General features: G+C 65.9%; 1 protein-coding gene across 1 annotated transcript; it reads right to left on the reverse strand.

Annotated features, from left to right (window-relative positions):
* Nucleotides 1–1,138: 1,138 nt before the first annotated feature.
* ACIN1 (apoptotic chromatin condensation inducer 1) lies at nt 1,139–19,512 on the reverse strand (the record flags this gene model as incomplete). The annotated part of the gene is made up of 16 exons (XM_088539222.1): nt 19,348–19,512; nt 14,866–14,931; nt 13,851–13,953; nt 13,040–13,116; nt 12,744–12,860; nt 7,310–7,355; nt 6,890–7,020; nt 5,917–6,084; nt 5,030–5,198; nt 4,123–4,253; nt 3,495–3,602; nt 2,667–2,774; nt 2,100–2,161; nt 1,879–1,934; nt 1,397–1,497; nt 1,139–1,306 (listed from the first exon to the last, which is right to left on the reverse strand). Coding segments are annotated over exons 1-16 (1,749 nt in total), but the record flags the coding sequence as incomplete, so codon positions are not given.
* Nucleotides 19,513–20,148: the final 636 nt, after the last annotated feature.

Consider the following 20,148-nt stretch of genomic DNA (forward strand, 5'->3'; position numbering starts at 1 on the left):
GCCCCGGAGCCCCCCCCGCCCCCAGGGACTCCCATACGGACCCCTAGAGACCCATAAGGACCTATAGAGACCCATAGAGACCCCCATAGGGACCCATAGAGACCCATAGGGACCCCCATAGGGACCTATAGGGACCCAGAGGGACCCCCATAGGGACCCATAGAGACCCATAGGGACCTATAGAGACCCATAAAGACCCCCATAGGGACCCATAGAGACCCATAGGGACCCCCATAGGGACCCATAGAGACTCATAGGGACCCCCATAGGGAGCTATAGGGACCCACAGGGACTCCCATAGCCCCATAGGGACCCCCACAGGCACCTATAGAGACCCATAGGGACCCCCATGGACACACAGGCCCCACAGGGACCTATAGGGATCCCCATATCCCACAGGGACCCTCCTAAACCCCTTGTGGATCCCCATAGCGACCTATAGGGATCTATAAGGGCCCCCGTAGCCCCATAAGGAACCCCCATAGTCCCACAGGGACCTAGAAGGGCTCCTATAGCCCCATAGCGACCGCCATAGGAACATATGGACCCGCGCAGCCCCATAGGGACCCCCACAGGGACATACAGGGACCCCCATGGCTCCATAGGGACCCATAGAGACCCCCACAGACACATATAGGCCCCCCTTGCCCCACAGAGACCTATAGGGACCCCCATGGCCCCATAAGGACCTATAGCGATCCTCCCATAGGGACATATAGGAATGTCCCACAGCCCCATAGGGACCCCCATAGGGACCTATAGTGACCCCCACAGCCCCATAGGGACCTTCACGACCCCCCATAGGGACCCCCATAGGGACCCCCCCATAGGCCCCCTCCATCCCCCGTCACTCCATGTCCTACAAAGGCCGGAGGCTCCTTTATTACCCCCCCCGCACGGGGGGGAGGGGCGCGGACAACAATACCGAGACGGGAGGGGCCACAAAAGGGGGGCGGGGCCGAGGAGGGGGCGGGGCCGAGGAGGGGGCGGGGCCGCTCAGCGCCGCCCCCCCCGCTCGCGGGAGCCCCCCCGGCTGCGGCTGCGGCGCTTGCGGGAGGAGGAGGAGGAGGAGGGGGCGGAGCCGCGGGAGGGCGGGGCCGGCGGCGGCTCCGCCCCCGAGGCGGCGGCGGGGGGGGGCGGGGGCGGCGCTGTTGGCGGGCGGGGCGCGGGGGGCGGCGCCGGGGGGCGGGGCGTCGCCGTGGGGGCGGGGCCGGTGGCGCCGCTGCTGCTGCTGCTGCTGCTGCTCCTGGCGGCGCCGCTCGCGCTCGCGGGCCCGGGCCGCCCGTTCCGCCTGTTTCTGCAGGAACTGCGGGAGAACCGCGGAATGAGGGGGGACCGGGGGGACCGGGGGGACAACGGGGACACAATGGGGACAATGGGGAAAACGGGGACACACCTGGGTGTCCGTGAGCGGCAGCCAATAGATGGACGGCGCCGCCTTGGTCTTGCGGAACAGATCGTCCAGCAGCTTCGCGGGCGGCTCCTCGGGGGGCTTCTCTGCTCCGAGGGGGCGGGGACACGTCGGGACACGCCCCCTCCCCGCACGGAGGCCCCGCCCCCAACCCCCCCCACTTCGCTCTCTCCCCCCCCCCGCGGTTCCCCCCAGGCCCCGCCCCCTCCCCTCTAGCCACGCCCCCCATTGCTTTACCCCCCCCGCACAGCCCGGCCCCGCCCCCCTTTGGCTCCTCCCACTTGCCCCCACCCCTTCCATCTCCCCCCGCTGCTCTTTGGCCCCTCCCCACACTTGACCCCGCCCCGTCCGGCCCCGCCCCTTCCCCGCCCACCCCCTTTACCCCCCCTTTCCCCACAGCCCCCCCGCGCTTGTCCCCGCCCCCTTGGCCTTGGCCCCGCCCCCTCGCCCCCCGGCCCCGCCCCCACCTTTGCGGCCGTCGCGGGGGGGCCGCTCGCGGTGCCGGGGGGGGCGGGCGCCGCCCGCGGGGGGGGCGGAGCCGGAGCGCGAGCGGGCGCGGGGGGGCGGGGCCGGGGGCGGGGCCCCGCGCGCCGCGGGGGGCGGGGCCTTGTCGCGGTCCCACTCGCGCTCCGCCCCCCGCGCCCGGCGCTCCGCCCACGGCCCCGCCCCGCCGGCCCCGCCCCCCGGCCCGGGCCCCGCCCCCGCCGGCCCCTCCCCCCGCTCCGGCGCCAGCCCCCGGTGGAAGTCGAGCTGGGGGGGGGGGAGGTGGGTGACGTCATCTGCTCCAGAAGCTCCGCCCCCTGCAGCGTAGGCCCCGCCCCCACCCCACGGACCCCGCCCCCTGCCCCAGAGCGCCCCCCAACCCCATAGAGACCCCATAGCCAACGCACAGTGCCCCATAGCGCCCCATAGAGACCCAGTAACTGCCCCATAGGGCCCCCACACCCCATGGACTCCCCATAGCCGCCCCACAGCGCCGCCCCCCGCCCCATAGAGACCCCACAGTGCCCCACAGACCCCCCAAAACGACCCCATAGGGCCACAGAGCGGTTTGATGCCCCATATCGACCCCGTAACTGCCCCACAGCGCCTCCCTCTGCCCCATAGAGACCCCATAGCCGCCCCATAGGCCACTCCCCCACCCCATAAGGTCCCCCCACTGCGATGCCTGCCCCATAGGGCCCCCCATCCCATAGCCGCCCCATAGATCCCTCCCCGCCCATAGATTCCCCCCCCCGCCCCATAGCGCCCCCACCTCGTCCTGCTGCGCGAACTCGGCCGCCAGGACCTTGGGGTTGGATTGGGGCCACTTGACCCCATGGAGGGCGTCGCGGGTGGCCACGGCCTCGGCCACCGACGCGTACTGGGGGGGCGAGAGGGGGGCGTGACCCCCTGCGCCCCATAGCGACCCATGGCTGCCCCATAGCGACCCATATCCGCCCATGGCTGCCCCATAGCGACCCATAGCAACCCATATCCAACACATGGCTGCCCCACAGTGACCCACGGCTGCCCCATAGCTGCCCCACAGCACCCCATATCCGCCCCCCAGCACCCCATACCCACCCCACGGTGCCCCACAGCGACTCATGGCGCCCCATAACTGCCCCATAGCTGCCCCATAACTGCCCCATAGTGCCCCACGTCCACCCCACGGCGCCCCATAGCGCCCCATAGCGCCCCACAGCGCCCCATAGCGCACCGTGACGTAGCAGTGGGACTTGATCTTGTCGATCCAGAACCCCTCGTCCAGCAGCCCCGTAACCCCGTACCTGCCCCATAGCCCCCATAGCTGCCCCACAGCTGCCCCATAGCACCCCATAGCGCACCGTGACGTAGCAATGCGACTTGATCTTGTCGATCCAGAACCCCTCGTCCAGCAGCCCCGTAACCCCGTACCTGCCCCATAGCCCCCATAGCTGCCCCACAGCTGCCCCATAGCGCCCCATAGCGCACCGTGACGTAGCAATGCGACTTGATCTTGTCGATCCAGAACCCCTCGTCCAGCAGCCCCGTAACCCCGTACCTGCCCCATAGCCCCCATAGCTGCCCCACAGCTGCCCCATAGCGCCCCATAGCGCACCGTGACGTAGCAGTGCGACTTGATCTTGTCGATCCAGAACCCCTCGTCCAGCAGCCGCCCCGTCCGGCCCAGCAGCTCCTTGAGCTGCCCCAGCGTGAAGGGCCGCACCTGGGGGCGGGGCCGGCGCGTGACGTCAGCACGCCCCGCCCCCTCCTGGTGACGTCACGCCCCCCCCCCCCAACCTGGCCGGTCACCGGGGCAGCGTGGGGGGGGGGGGGGGGGGGCGCTTCTAGGAGGGGGGATGGGGGGCCCTGACCCACACGTGTGGGGCCGCCCCACGGAAGGGAGCCCAGCCCCACCTATGGGTCCCAGCCCCCCAACTTATGGGTCTCAACCCCCCATTTATGGCTCCCAGGCCCCCATCTATAGGTCCCAGCCCCACATTTAGGAGTTCCAGCCCCACAGTTATGGGTCGCCCCCATTTACGGTTCCCAGCCCCACACTTATGGGTCGCACCCCACACTTATGGGTCCCAGCCCCACACTTATGGGTCCCGCCCCCCATTTACCAGTCCCAGCCCCACACTTACGGGTCCCACCCCCCACTTGTGGGTCCCGCCCCACACTTATGGGTCCCACCCCACACTTATGGGTCCCGCCCCCCACTCGTGGGCCCCGCCCCCGCTCACCAGGTTGCACAGGTGCACGATGGGGGTGGGCGGGCCGCGGGGGGGGGAGGGGCGGGGCGCCGCCCGCACGGGGTCGTCGATGGTGACGCTGAGACCCCCCCGGGGGCGGCGGGAGCCGTCGCTGAGAGTCACTGCAGGGGGGGACAATGGGGACAATGGGGGGACAATGAGGGGACAATGGGGGGGATGGGGGGAAAATAGAGACGATGGCGGGACAATGGGGGGGATGGGGGGACAATGGGGGGGATGGGGGGGATGGGGACAATGGGGGACATTGGGGACAATGGGGACAATGGGGACAATGGGGGGACAATGGGGGGACAATAGAGACAATGGGGACAATGGAGACGATGGGAGGACAATAGGGGGGATGGGGGGACAATGGGGACAATGGGGGGGATGGGGACAATGAGGGGACAATGTGGAGACACTGAGAACAATGGGGGGACAACGGGGACAATGGGGACAATGGGGAGAAAATGGGGACAATGGGGGGGGCACAATGGGGATGATGAGGACAACAGGGGCACAATCGGGGGACAATAAGGGGACATGGGGGGCCAATGGGGGACAATGGGGGGACAATGGGGAGGACAATGAGGGGGATGGGGACAATCAGGGGACAATGGGGACAATGGGGGACGTTGGGGACATTGGGGACAATGGGGACAACGGGGGGACAATGGGGGGAACAAGGGGGACAAATGGGGACAATACGGACAATGGGGGGACAATAGGGGGACAACGAGGGGACAACGGGGACACAATGGGGCAACAACGGGGGGAGAATGAGGACACAACGGGGACACAACAGGCCCACAATGGCGACAATGAGGGACACATTGGGGACAATGGGGACAATGGGGGGACAATGGGGACGCCCCGCGCAGGCCCCGCCCCCTCTGACCTTTCTTGACCTCCTGCTCCGGGGGGGGCCCCTCCCCCGGGCCGGACGCCGGGGCCCTCTCGGGGGCCCCTCCCCCCCCCCGGGCGCCCTCCTCCTCGTCCGGCTCCGGATCCGGATCCGGCTCCGGGCGGCGCCGCCCCCCGTTCGGCTGCGCCCCGGCCGGGACCACCTGGAGCCAACGAGAACGAGCTGTGGGGCTGCCCCATAGGGAGACACTGCCCCATAGCGACACGTGGGGCTGCCCCATAGAGAGCCATAGGGCTGCCCCATAGCGAGCCCTGCCCCATAGGGAGCCATGGGGCTGCCCCATAGCGACACGTGGGGCTGCCCCATAGCGAGCCCTGCCCCATAGGGACCACCCGCCCCATAGGGACGTCCTCCGCCCCATAGCGCCCCATAGGAACCTCCCGTGCCCCATAGCGCCCCACAGCTCCCCATGGCTGCCCTATACGGACCTCCCGTACCCCACAGCTCCCCATAGCGACCCCCCCGCCCCATAGGGACCACCCACCCCATAGCTGCCCCACAGCTGCCCCATAGCGCCCCCCCGCCCATAGGGACCACCCGCCCCATAGCTGCCCCATAGCACCCCCCCACCCCATAGCGCCCCCTGCCCCATAGCACCCCATAGGGACCTCCGTGCCCCATACCTGCCCCATAGTGCCCCATAGGAACCTCCCGTGCCCCACACCTGCCCCATAGTGCCCCATAGGAACCTCCCGTGCCCCATACCTGCCCCATAGTGCCCCATAGGAACCTCCCGTGCCCCACACTTGCCCCATAGCCGCCCCATATCCCCCCATAGCGCCCCCCACCTGCGTCACCGTCCGGCAGATCTTGAGCGGCGGCGGCTGCTCCCGGCCCGGGGGGGCGGGGCCGGGCGGGGCCGCGGGGCGGGCGGGGTCGTCGTCGGCCCCGCCCCCGGCGGTGACGTCAGCGGCGGCCCCGCCCCCGTCGTCCTCGTCCCCCCCCGAGATGGGGCCGTCGTCCCCGTGGAGGTCGAGGACCAGGACGGCCTCGTGGGCCGGCCCCGCCCGCATGTCCGGGATGAGGCTCTGGGGGCGGGGCCGGTCAGGGGGCGGGGCGAGGCAGGGGGCGGGGTTATGGGGCGGGGCGTGGGGTGGGCTATGGGGCAGCCCCACCTTGAGCGACTCCATAGGGACGCTGATTGAGAAGGGAGTTATGGGGCAGGTTGTGGGTCCCACTATGGGTCACAATCTGGGTCGCTATAGGGCAGGTTATGGGTCCCTATGGGTCGCTATGGGTCGCTATGGGTCCTGCTATAGGTCTCTATGGGTCGCTATGCGTCTCTATGGGTCCCTATGGGTCTCTCTATGGGTCGCTATGGGTCTCTATGGGTCTCTCTATGGGTCGCTATGGGTCGCTATGGGTCTCACTATGGGTCGCTATGGGGCAGGTTATGGGGCAGGTTGTGGGTCTCGCCATGGGGCAGCCCCACCTTGAGCGAGTCCGTGGTGATGCTGAACAACGGGGGGGTTATGGGTCGCTATGGGGCAGGTTATGGGTCGCTATGGGGCGGGTTGTGGGTCTCTATGGGTCGCTATGGGTCCCGCTATGGTTCTCTATGGGTCCCTATGGGTCTCTATGGGTCTCCATGGGTCCCGCTATGGGTCTCGCTATGGGGCAGGTTATGGGTCTCTATGGGTCCCTACAGGTCTCTATGGGTCCCTATGGGTCTCTATGGGGCAGCCCCACCTTGAGTGAGTCCGTGGTGATGCTGATCGAAGGAGGGGGTTATGGGGCAGGTTATGGGTCCCTATGGGTCCCTATGGGTCTCTATGGGTCTCTATGGGTCCCTATGGGTCCCTATGGGTCCCGCTATGGGGCAGCCCCACCCACCTTGAGCGAGTCCGTGGTGATGCTGATCGAGGGCCGCTTGGGGGGGGCGCTCGCCCCCCAGCGCCGCTTCCGGCCCCCCCCGGCGCCGCCCTCCGGTTCCCCCGGCGACGGCGACGCCCCCTTGGCCGCCGCTGCGGGAGGGGGCGGGGCCGCGTCAGGCCCCGCCCCCAGCGCGGTGACGTCACAGAGCCCCCGCCCCCCCCCCCCACACACCACGTGCCTCCCTCCCCTGCGTGCGCCGAGCCCCGCCCCCGGCACTGTGACGTCACAGAGCCCCCCCAGGCCCCGCCCCCCCGCGCCTCCCCCCGCCGGCGTGCCTCTCCCCCCGCCCCCGGCGCGCTGACGTCACACAGCCCGGCGGCCCCGCCCCTCGCGCTGTGACGTCACAAGGCCCCGCCCCCCGGCCCCGCCCCCACTCACAGACCACCGAGATCTTCCTCTTTAGGGCCTTGGGTTGGGCCACGCCCTGTGGGGGGGGGGGGGAGGAGGCGGGGTCAGCGCCCGGCCACGCCCCCCGGCTCCGGCCACGCCCCCTCCCCCCGGGGCGGCCCCTCCCTCCTCCCCCCCCCGCGGCCGGGAGCTCCCGCTCCCCCCCCCCCGTGAAAGGAGGGGGGAGGGCGCTATGCAAATGAGGGGGTGTGGCCTCCCCGTCCGCCCCCTCCCCCTTCCCGGATGTGGGCGGAGCCGCGGGGCCCCCCCCAGGAGGACCTGGGGGAGTCCTCAACTCTATGGTAGGGGCCCCCCAGGAGGACCTGGGAGTGCGGGAGGTCCTCAGCTCTATGGTAGGTGCCCCCCCCCAGGAGGACCTGGGGCTCCAGAGAGTCCTCATCTCTATGGTAGGTGCCCCACAATGGGGCCCTGTGGGTCCGGGAGGTCTCAACTCTATGGTGGGCGCCCCCAGGAAGAACACGGGGGTGCAGAGAGTCCTCATCTCTATGGTAGCTGCCCCCCAAGCGGAACACGGGGGGTCTTGGAGGTCTCATCTCTATGGTAGGCGCCCCCGGGAGGACTTGGGGGTCCAGAGTGTCCTCATCTCTATGGTGGGCGCCCCCCCGTGAGGATTTGGGGGGTCTTGGAGGTCTCGTCTCTATGGTAGGAGCCCCCAGTTGGAACGTGGGGGTCCAGAGTGTCCTCAGCTCTATGGTAGGTGCCTCCTGGGAGGACTTGTGGGTCCACAAAGTCCTCAACTCTATGGTAGGTGCCCCCAGAGCAGAAACGGGCACGTCCAGAGTCCTCGTCTCTATGGTCGGTGCCCCCCAAGTGGAACATGGGGAGTCCTGGAGGTCTCGTCTCTATGGTAGGTGCCTCCTGGGAGGACTTGGGGATCCAGAGTGTCCCCATCTCTATGGTACGTGTCCCCAATGGAACATGAAGAATCTTGGAGGTCCCATCTCTATGGTCGCTGGCTCCTGGGAGGACTTAGGGGGGGCGAGGGGGGGTCTCATCTCTATGGTGCTGCCCCTTAAGCGGAACATGGGGGGTCTTGGAGGTCCCATCTCTATGGTAGCTGCCTCCTGGGAGGACTTGGGGGTCCAGAGTGTCCCCAATAACACATGGAGGATCTTGGAGGTCTCATCTCTATGGTCAGGGTCCCCCAAATGGAACACGGGGAGTCTCGGAGGTCTCATCTCTATGGTAGCTGCCCCCCAAGTGCAACATGGGGAGTCTTGGAGGTCTCATCTCTATGGTAGGTGTTTCCTGGGAGGACTTGGGGGTCCACAGTGTCCCCAATGCAACATGGAGCATCTCGGAGGTCACATCTCTATGGTAGGTGCCTCCTAGGAAGACCTAGGGCTCCAGAGCGTCCCCATCTCTATGGTAGGTGCCCCCAATGGAACACAGGAGGTCTTGGAGGTCTCATCTCTATGGTAGCTGCCCCTCAAGTGGAACATGGGGGGGTCTTGGAGGTCTCATCTCTATGGTAGAAGCCTCCTGGGAGGACTTGGGGGTCCAGAGTGTCCCCATCTCTATGGTCGGTGCCCCCCGCTGAGGATTCCGGGGGTCCTGGAGGTCTCAGCTCTATGGTTGGCGCCTCCTGGGGGGCCTTGAGGCTGCAGAGCGTCCTCATCTCTATGGTAGCTGCCCCCCAGGTAGAACACAGCGGTCCTGGAGGTCTCCTCTCTATGGTAGCTGCCCCCCTGGAGGACTTGGGGGTCCAGGGGGTCCTCGATGGCGACTTGGGGGTCCCAGGGCGCTCCTGGAGCCTGGGGCGCCCCACAAGTGTCATGGCGGCCCCATAGGGGCTACTGCGTCTTTGGCTGCCCCACAAGTGTCATGGCGGCCCCATAGGGGCTACTGCGTCCTCGGCTGCCCCATAGATTCAGCGGCGGTTTCAGCTGCCCCATAGGGGCTACAGGGGCTTCGGCTGCCCCATAAGTGTCCGGCTGCCCCATAGGGGCTCAAGGAGCTTCAGGGCGCCCCATAAGTGTCCGGCTGCCCCATAGAGGCCCTATAGATTCAACGGCGGTTTCAAGGCGCCCCACAAGTGTTCCGGCCGCCCCATAGACTCGACGGCGGTTTCAAGGCGCCCCACAAGTCTCACGGCTGCCCCATAGATTCAGTGGCGGTTTCGAGGTGCCCCATAGGTGTCACAGAGGCCCCATAACAAACAGGGCGGTTTCAGGGCGCCCCACAAGTGTCCTGGCTGCCCCACAGATTCAGGCAGTTTCAGGGCGCCCCACAAGTCTCACGGCTGCCCCATAGATTCAGGCGGTTTCAAGGGCCCCACAAGTGTCCCGGCTGCCCCATAGATTCAGGGCGGTTTCAGGGCGCCCCACAAGTCTCACGGCTGCCCCATAGATTCAGTGGCGGTTTCAGGGCGCCCCACAAGTCTCATGGCTGCCCCATAGATTCAGTGGCGGTTTCAAGGGCCCCACAAGTCTCACGGCTGCCCCATAGATTCAGGTGGTTTCAGGGCGCCCCACAAGTGTCCCGGCTGCCCCATAGATTCAGGGTCGGTCTCAGGGCACCCCACGGGGCTCACAAAGGCCCCACACATTCAGTGGCGGTTTCGGGGCCCCCCAAGCGTCCCGGCTGCCCCACACATTCAGGGTCGGTTTCGGGGCGCCCCACACGTCTCGCGGCTGCCCCACACATTCAGTGGGGCCGGTCGCGCCGAGGAGCCGAACAGAGGAGCCCAGAGCACAAGGTCAGCGGCGCCCCCCAAGTCGCCCCCCAACCGCCCCCCCCAGCCCCACAACCGCCCCCCCTCCGCCCCACACATCCCCCGGCCCCGCCCCCTGCCCCCAAGCCCCGCCCCCCGCAAGCCCCGCCCCCCGCAAGCCCCGCCCCCACCGCCGCCCCCCACCCCCCCCGTTACCTCCGGGGGCTCCGTGGGGCGGGCGGGGGGGGGCGCCCGGGGGGGGGAGGCTCCCGCCCCGGGGGGGGGGCCCCGGCTCCGGGGGGGGCCCCGGCTCCTCGCTGGGGGGCAGAGAGGGGGTCAGGGCTGCCCCATAGCGACCCCTCCAGCCCCATAGAGACCCCCAGCCCCATAGAGACCCCTCCAGCCCCATAGAGACCCCCAGCCCCATAGGGACCCCCAGCCCCATAGGGACCCCCAGCCCCATAGCGAACACCCCAGCCCCATAGCGAACACCCCAGCCCCATAGGGACCCCTCTAGCCCCATAGGGAACCCCCAGCCCATAGGGACCCCCCCAGCCCCATAGAAACCCCTAATTCCCTCCCCCCCAGGCGGGTCCTGGCCCCACAGAGACCCCCCAGCCCCTCAGAGCCTTCCCAGCCCCACAGATCCCATCTCCCCCAGCCCCCCACCGCTCGCTATGGGGCGGGGAGTCGCTATGGGGCGGGGGGGTCGCTATGGGGCGGGGGGGTCGCTATGGGGCTGGGGGTCCGCTATGGGGCGGGGGGTCTCACCGCTCGCTATGGGGCGGGGGGGGTCGCTATGGGGCAGGTCGCTATGGGGCAGGTCGCTATGGGGCGGGGGCAGGTCTCACCACTCGCTCGCTATGGGGCGGGGGGTCTCACGGGTCTCTATGGGGCGGGGGGTCTCACCCGTCTCTGCTCCCCGACAGCATCGGGCGGGGGGAGGGGCCGGGAGGGGCCCAGGCGTCCGGGGGGGGAGGGGCGGCCCCGCTCCTATTGTGGGGGGCCGGGCCGGGGCGGCGCGCGGAGCGGCGGGGCGGCCATCTTGGCGCCTTCCCGGCGGCCCCCGCGCGGGGGCGGGGCTTGGGGCGGGGCCTGGGCGGCCGGACCGCCCCCGGAGCCGGGGGGGGTGCCCGGACCCACGTCCTGCCCCATAGAGACCCAGGGGGGGCGCCCGGACCCCCGTCCTGCCCCATAGCGACGCGTGGGGGGCGCTGAGACCCATATTCTGCCCCATAGCGACCCATAGGGGGTGCCTGGACCTACATCCCGCCCCATAGCGACCCGGGGGGCCCCCGCAGTCCCACACGCAGCCCCATGGCCACCCCCCCCCCCGCCCCACGGCCCCCCCCCCGCCCCACGGCGCCCCCCCCCCCGCTCACCTCGGTGGCTCCGGCTCCGCCGTGGGGCACTCGGCGCCCCCAGGTCCCTCCGGGTCACCCTGGGGGGACACGGGGCCGTTAGGGGGCAGGGGGCGCTATGGGGCAGCCCTAGACGGCTCCTGGGGGGTCTATGGGGCCCAGCTGGGGGTCCCTGTGGGTCGTGCTGAGCGCAGGGAGCCCCTCAGCGTCTCTATGGGTCAATCCATGGGGCCCAGTCCCCATAGGGCCCATCTATGGGTCAATCCATGGGGCCCAGTGACCCCAGGCCCCATCTATGGGTCAATCCATGGGGCCCAGTGACCCCAGGGCCCATCTATGGGTCAATCCATGGGGCCCAGGGCCCATCTATGGGTCAATCCGTGGGTCCCAGGGCCCATCTATGGGTCAATCTATGGGTCAATCTATGGGTCCCAGGGCCCATCTATGGGTCAATCCATGGGTCCCAGTGACCCCAGGGCCCATCTATGGGTCAATCCGTGGGTCCCAGGCCCCATCTATGGGTCAATCTATGGGTCAATCCATGGGTCCCACGGCCCATCTATGGGTCAATCCATGGGTCAATCCATGGGTCCCAGGCCCCATCTATGGGTCAATCCGTGGGTCAATCCATGGGTCCCAGGCCCCATCTATGGGTCAATCTATGGGTCAATCCATGGGTCCCAGGCCCCATCTATGGGTCAATCCATGGGTCCCAGGCCCCATCTATGGGTCAATCCATGGGTCAATCCATGGGTCCCAGGCCCCATCTATGGGTCAATCCATGGGTCCCAGGGATCCCAGGCCCCATCTATGGGTCAATCCGTGGGTCAATCCGTGGGTCCCGCCCCACGGCGCTCACCTGGGCGGGGGCGGCGCCTCCCGACGACGAGGACGAGGAGGAGGAGGATGAAGAGCGGCGGCGGCGCCGGCGCCGGGGGGATCCCGGCAGCGCCGGGGCCGGAACGTCGGGAACGTCGGGAACGTCGGGAGTCTCCAGGATCGGCGCGTCCGGAACGTCGGGAACGCCGGGAGCCTCCGGGGCCGGAACGTCGGGAACGTCGGGAGCCTCCGGGGCCGGAACGTCGGGAACGTCGGGAGCCTCCGGGATCGGCGCATCTGGAGCCTCCGGAGCAGCGGGAGCCTCTGGGATTGGTGGATCCGGAGCCTCTGGAGCGTCGGGAGCCTCTGGGATCGGAGCCTCCGGAGCGGCGGCGTCAGGAGCCTCCGGAGCAGCCGGAGCCTCCGGGATTGGCGGATCCGGAGCCTCCGGAGCGTTGGGATCGGCACCGGGATCGGCACCGGGATCGGGATGTGGGGCGGGCTGTGGGGCGGCCATGGGGCTGGCGCCCCCCGGCGCCTCCTCGTCGTCCTCGTCCTCGTCCTCGTCCTCCTCCTCCTCGTCGTCCTCCTCGTCCTCGTCCTCCTCGTCCTCCCCCGGCTCCGTGTGGGGCCGGGCCCCACGGCGGCCCCGCGCCGCCCCCTCGGGGGCCCTGCCGGCGCCGCGCGCCTGTGGGGGCAACGGGGCGGCCGTGGGGCGGCCGTGGGGCAGCAATGGGGCTGCCCCACACGTCCCCCTCCCCAGCCCCACAGCGCCGCCCCCCTGTGGGGCAGCAATGGGGCAGCAATGGGGCTGCCCCACATGTGTCCCCCCAGCCCCACAGCTGCCCCACACGTCCCCCTCCCCACCTGCCGCGCGCGGCCCCCCGGCCTCTTCCCGCCCGGAGGCTCCGTGTCCGGCCCGGCCTCCGCGTCGTCCGTGGGCCCTGCGGGGACGGGGGGGTCACCGGGGCCCCACAAGTGCCCCATGTGCCCCACGTGCCCCATACATGTCCCATACGTGCCCCACACACCCCTATGTGCCCCATATCTGCCCCCCATGTGCCCCATATGTGCCCTACAAGTGCTCCACGCATCCTCTACGTCCCCCATGTGCCCCACATGCACCCCCTAAGTACCCCACGTGCCCCGTATGTGCCCCACATCTGCCCCCCGTACTCCCTCTGTGCCCCACACAGCCCCACGCACCCTATAGCTGCCCCGGATGTGCCCCCCACATCCCCTAAGTCCCCCTTTACCCTATATCCACCCCATGTGTGTGCCCCATAGAACCCATGTGTGCCCCATAGAGCCCGTATCCGCCCCACATGTGCCCCATAGAACCCATATGTGCCCCATAGAGCCCATATCTGCCCCCCATGTGCCCCATAGAGCCCAGGTGTGTCCCATAGAGCCCATATCCGCCCCACATGTGCCCCACAGAACCCACGTGAGTCCCACAGAGCCCACGTGTGCCCCCCGTGTGCCCCATAGAGCCCAGCTGTGCCCCACAGACCCCACACGTGCCCCATATCCACCCCACGTGTGCCCCACGTGCGTGCCCCCCAGGTGCGCCCCCCACCCCCCGTGGTCCCGGCCCGCCCCACGGCGCCCCATAGCGCCCCATAGCGCCCCCCAGCGCCCCACGGCGCCCCACGGCGCCCCCCCCCGTCCCCCTCACCGTGGGGCCGGCCCCCCTGGCGCTCCAGGCGCTGCTGCAGCAGCTGCTGCTGGGTCTCCAGGTACTGCTTGATGAAGCTGTTCTGCCCCATCTGCTCCCCCAGCTGCGCGGAGGGCGTCAGCGCCGCCGGGGGGGCCGGGGGGCGGCCATGGGGCTGGGGGGGCCGTGGGGCTGGGGACGGGGGGGGGCCGTGGGGCTGCTATGGGGAGGGGGAGGTGGGGGGGGACCATGGGGCACTATGGGGCAAGGGGAGGGGGTCGCTGTGGGGCAGGGGGTCGCTGTGGGGCAGGAGGTCCCGTGGGGCAGGGGGTCTCTATGGGGTCTCTATGGGGTGGAGAGGCTCCATGGGGCTCTCTAGAGGGTCTCTGTGGGGTCCCTATGGGGCAGGGCTCTCCCCACGGGGCACTATGGGGTCTTTCTATGGGGTTGCTATGGGGCAGGGCCCTCTCTGTGGGTCACTGTGGGCCCCTATGGGGCAGGGCTCTCCCTATGGGTCCCTATGGGGTCTCTCTATGGCGCAGGGCTCTCTCTATGGGGTCTCTCTATGGGGCAGGGCTCCCTCTATGGGGTCTCTCTATGGGGCAGGGCTCTCTCTATGGGGTCTCTCTATGGCGCAGGGCTCTCTCTATGGGGTCTCTCTATGGGGCAGGGCTCTCTCTATGGGTCGCTATGGGGCAGGGCTCTCTCTATGGGGTCTCTCTATGGAGCAGGGCTCTCTCTATGGGGTCTCTCTATGGGTCCCTATGGGGCAGGGCCCTCCCCGTGGGTCCCTATGGGGCAGGGCTCTCTCTATGGGCTCTCTCTATGGGTCTCTCTATGGGGCAGGGCTCTCTCTATGGGTCTCTCCATGGCTCTCTCTATGGGGCAGGGCTCTCTCTATGGGTCCCTATGGGGCAGGGCTCTCTCTATGGGCTCTCTCCATGGGTCTCTCTATGGGGCAGGGCTCTCCCCATAGGATCTCTCTATGGGGCAGGGCTCTCTCCATGGGTCTCGCTATGGGGCGGGCGCCCCCCACCTGCGAGTTGGGCTGGAAGGTTCCGTGGGGCGACGACTGTTTCTGCAGGTTCTCCAGCATCAGCGCCTGGGGGGGGGGGGACGATGTGGGGCTGCCCCATAGAAACCACAACCCCCATGTGGGGCTGCCCCATAGAAACCACGACCCCCATGTGGGGCTGCCCCATAGAACAGCGACCCCCATGGGGGGCTGCCCCATAGAAACCACGACCCCCATGTGGGGCTGCCCCATAGAAACCACGACCCCCATGTGGGGCTGCCCCATAGACACTGCGACCCCCCAGGGGTGCCAAAACTGCCCAGAATCGCCCCAAAATGCAGCACTCCAAATCACCTGGAACGGCCCCAAAATCACCTGGAATCACCCCAGAATTACTCCAAAAATCATCTGGAATCACCCCCAAAATCACCTCAAATCACCCCAAAATTGCCTGAAATCACCCCAAATTCACCCGTAATCACCCCCAAAATCACCTGGAATCACCCCAGAATTACTCCAAAAAATCACCGCAAATATCACCTGAAATTACCCCAAAATTGCCTGAAATCACCCCCAAAATAATCTGGAATCACCCAAAAAATCACCTGGAATCACCGCAGAATTACTCCAAAAATCACCCCAAATCACCCCCAAAATCACCTCAGAAAACCCTAAATCACCTAAAATCCCCACAAAAATCACCTGAAATCACCCCAAAACCGCCGGGAATCACCCCCAAATCCAGCACTTTTCAGCCATGAAACCACCTCAAGTCACCCCAAAACCAGCGGCTTCCCCAGCCTTAGAATCACCCCCAAATTGTCCCCAAATCCCCACAAATTACCCCAAAAAGCGGCGCCCCCCTCAATCCCCTCATGTTACCTCAGAAATGCGGGAGCCAAAATCACCCCAAAATGCCTCAAAACCACCTCAAAATCGCCCCAAAACCGCCTCAAAATCGCCCCAAAACCGCCTCAAAATCGCCCCAAACCCGGACACTCCCCCCAAAAATCCCCAATTTACCTCAGGTCTCCCCCTAAAACATGGGATTTGGGTCTCCAAACCCCCAAATCGCCTCAAATCTCCCCAAAAAGCGGCGCCCCCCCAATTCCCTCACATTACCTCAGAAACGCCAGACTCAAAATCACCACAAAACCCCTCAAAACCCCCCCAAACCATCTCAAAATCGCCTCAAAACCCCCTCAAAACTGAATGCCCCCCCAAAATACCCCTAATTTACCTCAGGTCTCCCCCCCAAAACGAGCGATTTGGGTCCCAGCGAACCCCAAAATAGCCCCAAAAAGCGGCGCCCCCCCCCCCCAATCGCTTCACATTATCTCAGAGACGCATGAACCAAAACAGCCCCAAAACTCCTCAAAAATCTCCTCAAAATCGCCCCAAAACCCCTCAAAAACACCTCAAAATTGCCCCAAATCCCGCACACCCCGCCAAAAAAAAACCCTAACTTACCTCAGGTCTCCCCCCAAAAAACTCATGATTTGGGTCCGCGAACCCCAAAATCGCTTCACATCAACCCCAAAAACTGGCGCTCCCTCCAATCCCCTCACGTTACCTCAGGAACGCGTGAGCCAAAATCACCCCAAAACCCCTCAAAACCACCTCAAAATCACCCCAAACCCTCTCGAAACCAGATAACCCCCCCAAAAAGCTCCTAATTTACCTCAGGTCTCCCCCCAAAATTAGTAATTTGGGTCCCCAACCCCGAAATCGCTTCAAATCTCCCCAAAAAGAGAGCCCCCCCCCCCCCAAATCCCCTCAAGTTCCCTCAGGAACGTGAGACCGAAAACCCCTCAAATCGCCCCAAACCCCTTCAAAATCCCCCCAAAATCGTCTCAAAGACCCTCAAAACCAGGCACTACCCTCAAAAAACACAATTTTACCTCAGGTCTTCCCAAAAAAGTGGATTTGGGTCCCCCAACCCTGAAATCGCTTCAAATCACCCCAAAAAGCGGCGCCTCTCCCCAATCCCCTCACGTTACCTCAGGAACGCAACACCTGAAACCCGCCTCAAAACCCCTCGAAACCCCCCAAAATCGCCTCAAAACCTCCTCAAAACCGGGGCACCCCCCTCAGCACCCCCCAATTTACCTCAGGTCTCCCCCAAAAATGAGCGATTTGGGCCTGCAAACCCCCAAATTGCCCCAAAATCTCCCCCAAAAGCAGCGCCCCCCCCCAAGCCCCTCGCATTACCTCAGAAACGCATATGAACCAAAACTGCCCCAAAGCCCCTCAAAAATCCCTCAAAATCGCCCCAAAAACTCCTCAAAAACACCTCAAAATTGCCCCAAATCCGCACACACCCGCCAAAAAAGCCCTAATTTACCTCAGGTCTCCCCCAAAAAAACTCATGATTTGGGTCCGTGAACCGCGAAATCGCCTCAAATCACCTCAAAAAGAAGCGCCTTCCCCAATCCCCTCACGTTACCTCAGGAAGGCGAGACCCAAAATCACCCCAAAACCCCTCAAAACCACCCCAAAATTGCTCTAAACCTTCTCAAACCTGGACACTTCCCCCCAAAAAAACTCTAATTTACCTCAGGTCTCCCCCAAAAACGAGCGATTTGGGTCTCCCAACCCCGAAATCGCCCTCTAATCTCCCCAAAAAAGCGGCGCCCCCCCCAATCCCCTCACATTACCTCAAAAACGCCAGACGCCCAAAACCCCTGAAAACCGCCCCAAACCCCTCCAAAATCTCCCCAAACACCCTCAAAGTTGGATACCTCCCTCCAAAATACCCCTAATTTACCTCAAGTCTCCCCTAAAATCCAGCGATTTGGGTCTGCAAACCCCAAAATCGCCTCAAATCGCCCCAAAAAGCGGTGCCCCCCCCAAGCCCCTCACACTACCTCAGAGACGCATGAACCAAAACAGCCCCAAAACTCCTCAAAACTCCCTCAAAATCACCCAAACCCCTCAAAACCACCTCAAAATCGCCCCAAAACCCCTCAAACCCCGGACACCCTCCCCACAAAAACCCAATTTGCCTCAGGTCTCCCCCAAAAATGAGCGATTTGGGTCCCCCAACCCCTAAATCGCTTCAAATCACCTCAAAAAGCGGTGCCCCCCCCCCAATCCCCTCAGGTTACCTCAGGAACACCAGATACAAAATCACCCCAAAACCCCTCAAAATTGCCCCAAAACCATCTCAAAATCACTTCAAAACTCCTCAAAACAGGGCACCCCCCCTCAACACCCCCCGATTTCCTTCAGGTCTCTCCCCAAAAACTCATGATTTGGGTCTCCCAACGACTAAATCGCCTCAAATAGCCCCAAAAAGCGGCGCCTCCCCAATCCCCTCAGGTTACCTCAGAAATGCCAGACACAAAACCCCTGAAAACCACCTCAAAATCCCTCAAAACCCCCCAAAATCTCCCCAAACATCCTCAAAACCGGATACCCCCCCCAAAGTACCCCTAATTTACCTCAGGTCTCCCCCCAAAACGAGCGATTTGGGTCTGCGAACCCCCAAATCGCCTCAAATCGCCCCAAAAAGCGGCGCCTCCCCCAATCCCCTCAGGTTACCTCAGAAATGCATGAACCAAAACAGCCCCAAAACTCCTCAAAACCCCCTCAAAATCACTTCAAATCCCCTCAAAAACACCTCAAAACTGCCCCACATCCGGACACCCCGCCAAAAAAACACCCTAATTTACCTCAGGTCTCCCCCCAAAATCGAGCGATTTGGGTCTCCCAACCCCAAAGTCGCCTCAAATCGCCCCCAAAAGTGGCGGCCCCCCCCCCCAATCCCCTCACGTTACCTCAGAAACGGAAGACCCAAAACCACCACAAAACCCCTCAAAACCCCCTCAAAATCGCCCCAAAACCCCTCAAACCCCAACACCCCCCCCAAAAAAACCCCAATTTACCTCAGATCTTCTCCAGAAAAACACATCATTTGGGTCTCCCAACCCCGAAATCGCTTCAAATCACCCCAAAAAGAGGTGCCCCCCCACCTCCCCCTCCCGTTACCTCAGGGACGCGAGACCCAAAACCCCTCAAAACCACCTCAAAATCGCCCCAAACCCCCTCAACCCCCCCCAAAATCGCCCCAAACCCCCTCAAAAACCAGATACCCCCTCAAAAACTCCTAATTTACCTCAGATCTCCCGCAAAAAAGCGTCAAACCCGAAATCGCTTCAAATCGCCCCTAAAAGCGGCGCGCTCCCCCATCCCCCTCCCGTTTACCTCAGCAACGCCAGACCCCGAAACCCCCCCCTCTTCGACGAACCCCCAAATTTACCTGAAAATCCCCCAAAAAGCGCCGCTCCCCCCCTTCGCGCTTCTTGCGCATTGCGCCCGGCGGGAAGGCGCCCCCGGCCGGCGGGGGGGGGAGCGGGGCGGGGGTCGCGCGCAGCGTGCGGCGCAATGCGCAGCCCGGCCCCACCCCCCACCCCGGTGCCGCCGCCATGTCGCGCGCGGCCGCCATGTTCGCGGCCGGTCCCACCCGTTCCTCCCCCGGTGCCGCCGCCGGTCGCCGCTCACCCCGCGGAGCCGCTTGACCAGCGCGCTCTTCTGGCCGCTCTTGGCCAGGCCGCGCTCCTCCAGGGCCGCCTTGAGGTCGGCCACGCGCAGCAGGTGGAGCGGCCGCCCGTGCAGAGTCACCTCCTCCGCGGACGCCATCTTGAGCGGCGCCTCCTTCCGCCGCGCGCTCGGCTGGTTCCGCCGCGCGCTCGGCTGTTTCCGCCGCCCGCTCGGGGGTTTCCGCCGCGCGCTCGGCTGGTTCCGCCGCCCGCTCGCGACGCGGCTTCCGGCCGCGCTCGGAGGTCCCCGCGGACCTTCGTGCCCTTCCGCCGCCGCCCGGCTACTTCCGCCAGCGCTCGGCTACTTCCGCCACGCTTCGCCCCCTTCCGCCACCACTCGGCTGCTTCCGCCAGCGCTCGGCTATTTCCGCCAGCGCTCGGCTGTTTCCGCCTCTACGCGGCTATTTCCGCCAGCGCTCGGCTGTTTCCGCCTTCCTTCGCCCCCTTCCGCCACCGCTCGGCTGTTTCCGCCGCCTCTCGGCCGCTCTCCCCCCGCCCGCCCGCTCCCCGATGACGTCACCACCCCCCACTTCGGCTCTTTCCGGTCTCCCTTCGGCTGTTTCCGTAGCGGCTCCGCCCCCCCCCCCTCCCCCGGCGGGAGGTACCAGGAGACACGTGGGGGTTGCGGCCATTTATGGGGCAGGGGGCGGGGCTATGGGGCAGGGGGCGGGGCTATGGGGTAGGATGGGGGTAACGGGGAGGGCACTTAGGGGGCAGCACCATCAAGTGGGGAGGGGAGGGGGCGGGGCCCTGCAGGGAGGGG

The sequence above is a fragment of the Tinamus guttatus genome, unplaced genomic scaffold, assembly GCF_059628265.1.
Source record: "Tinamus guttatus ecotype Peru unplaced genomic scaffold, ASM5962826v1 Tinamus_guttatus_pri_ptg001503l, whole genome shotgun sequence".
Lineage (NCBI taxonomy): Eukaryota > Metazoa > Chordata > Aves > Tinamiformes > Tinamidae > Tinamus > Tinamus guttatus.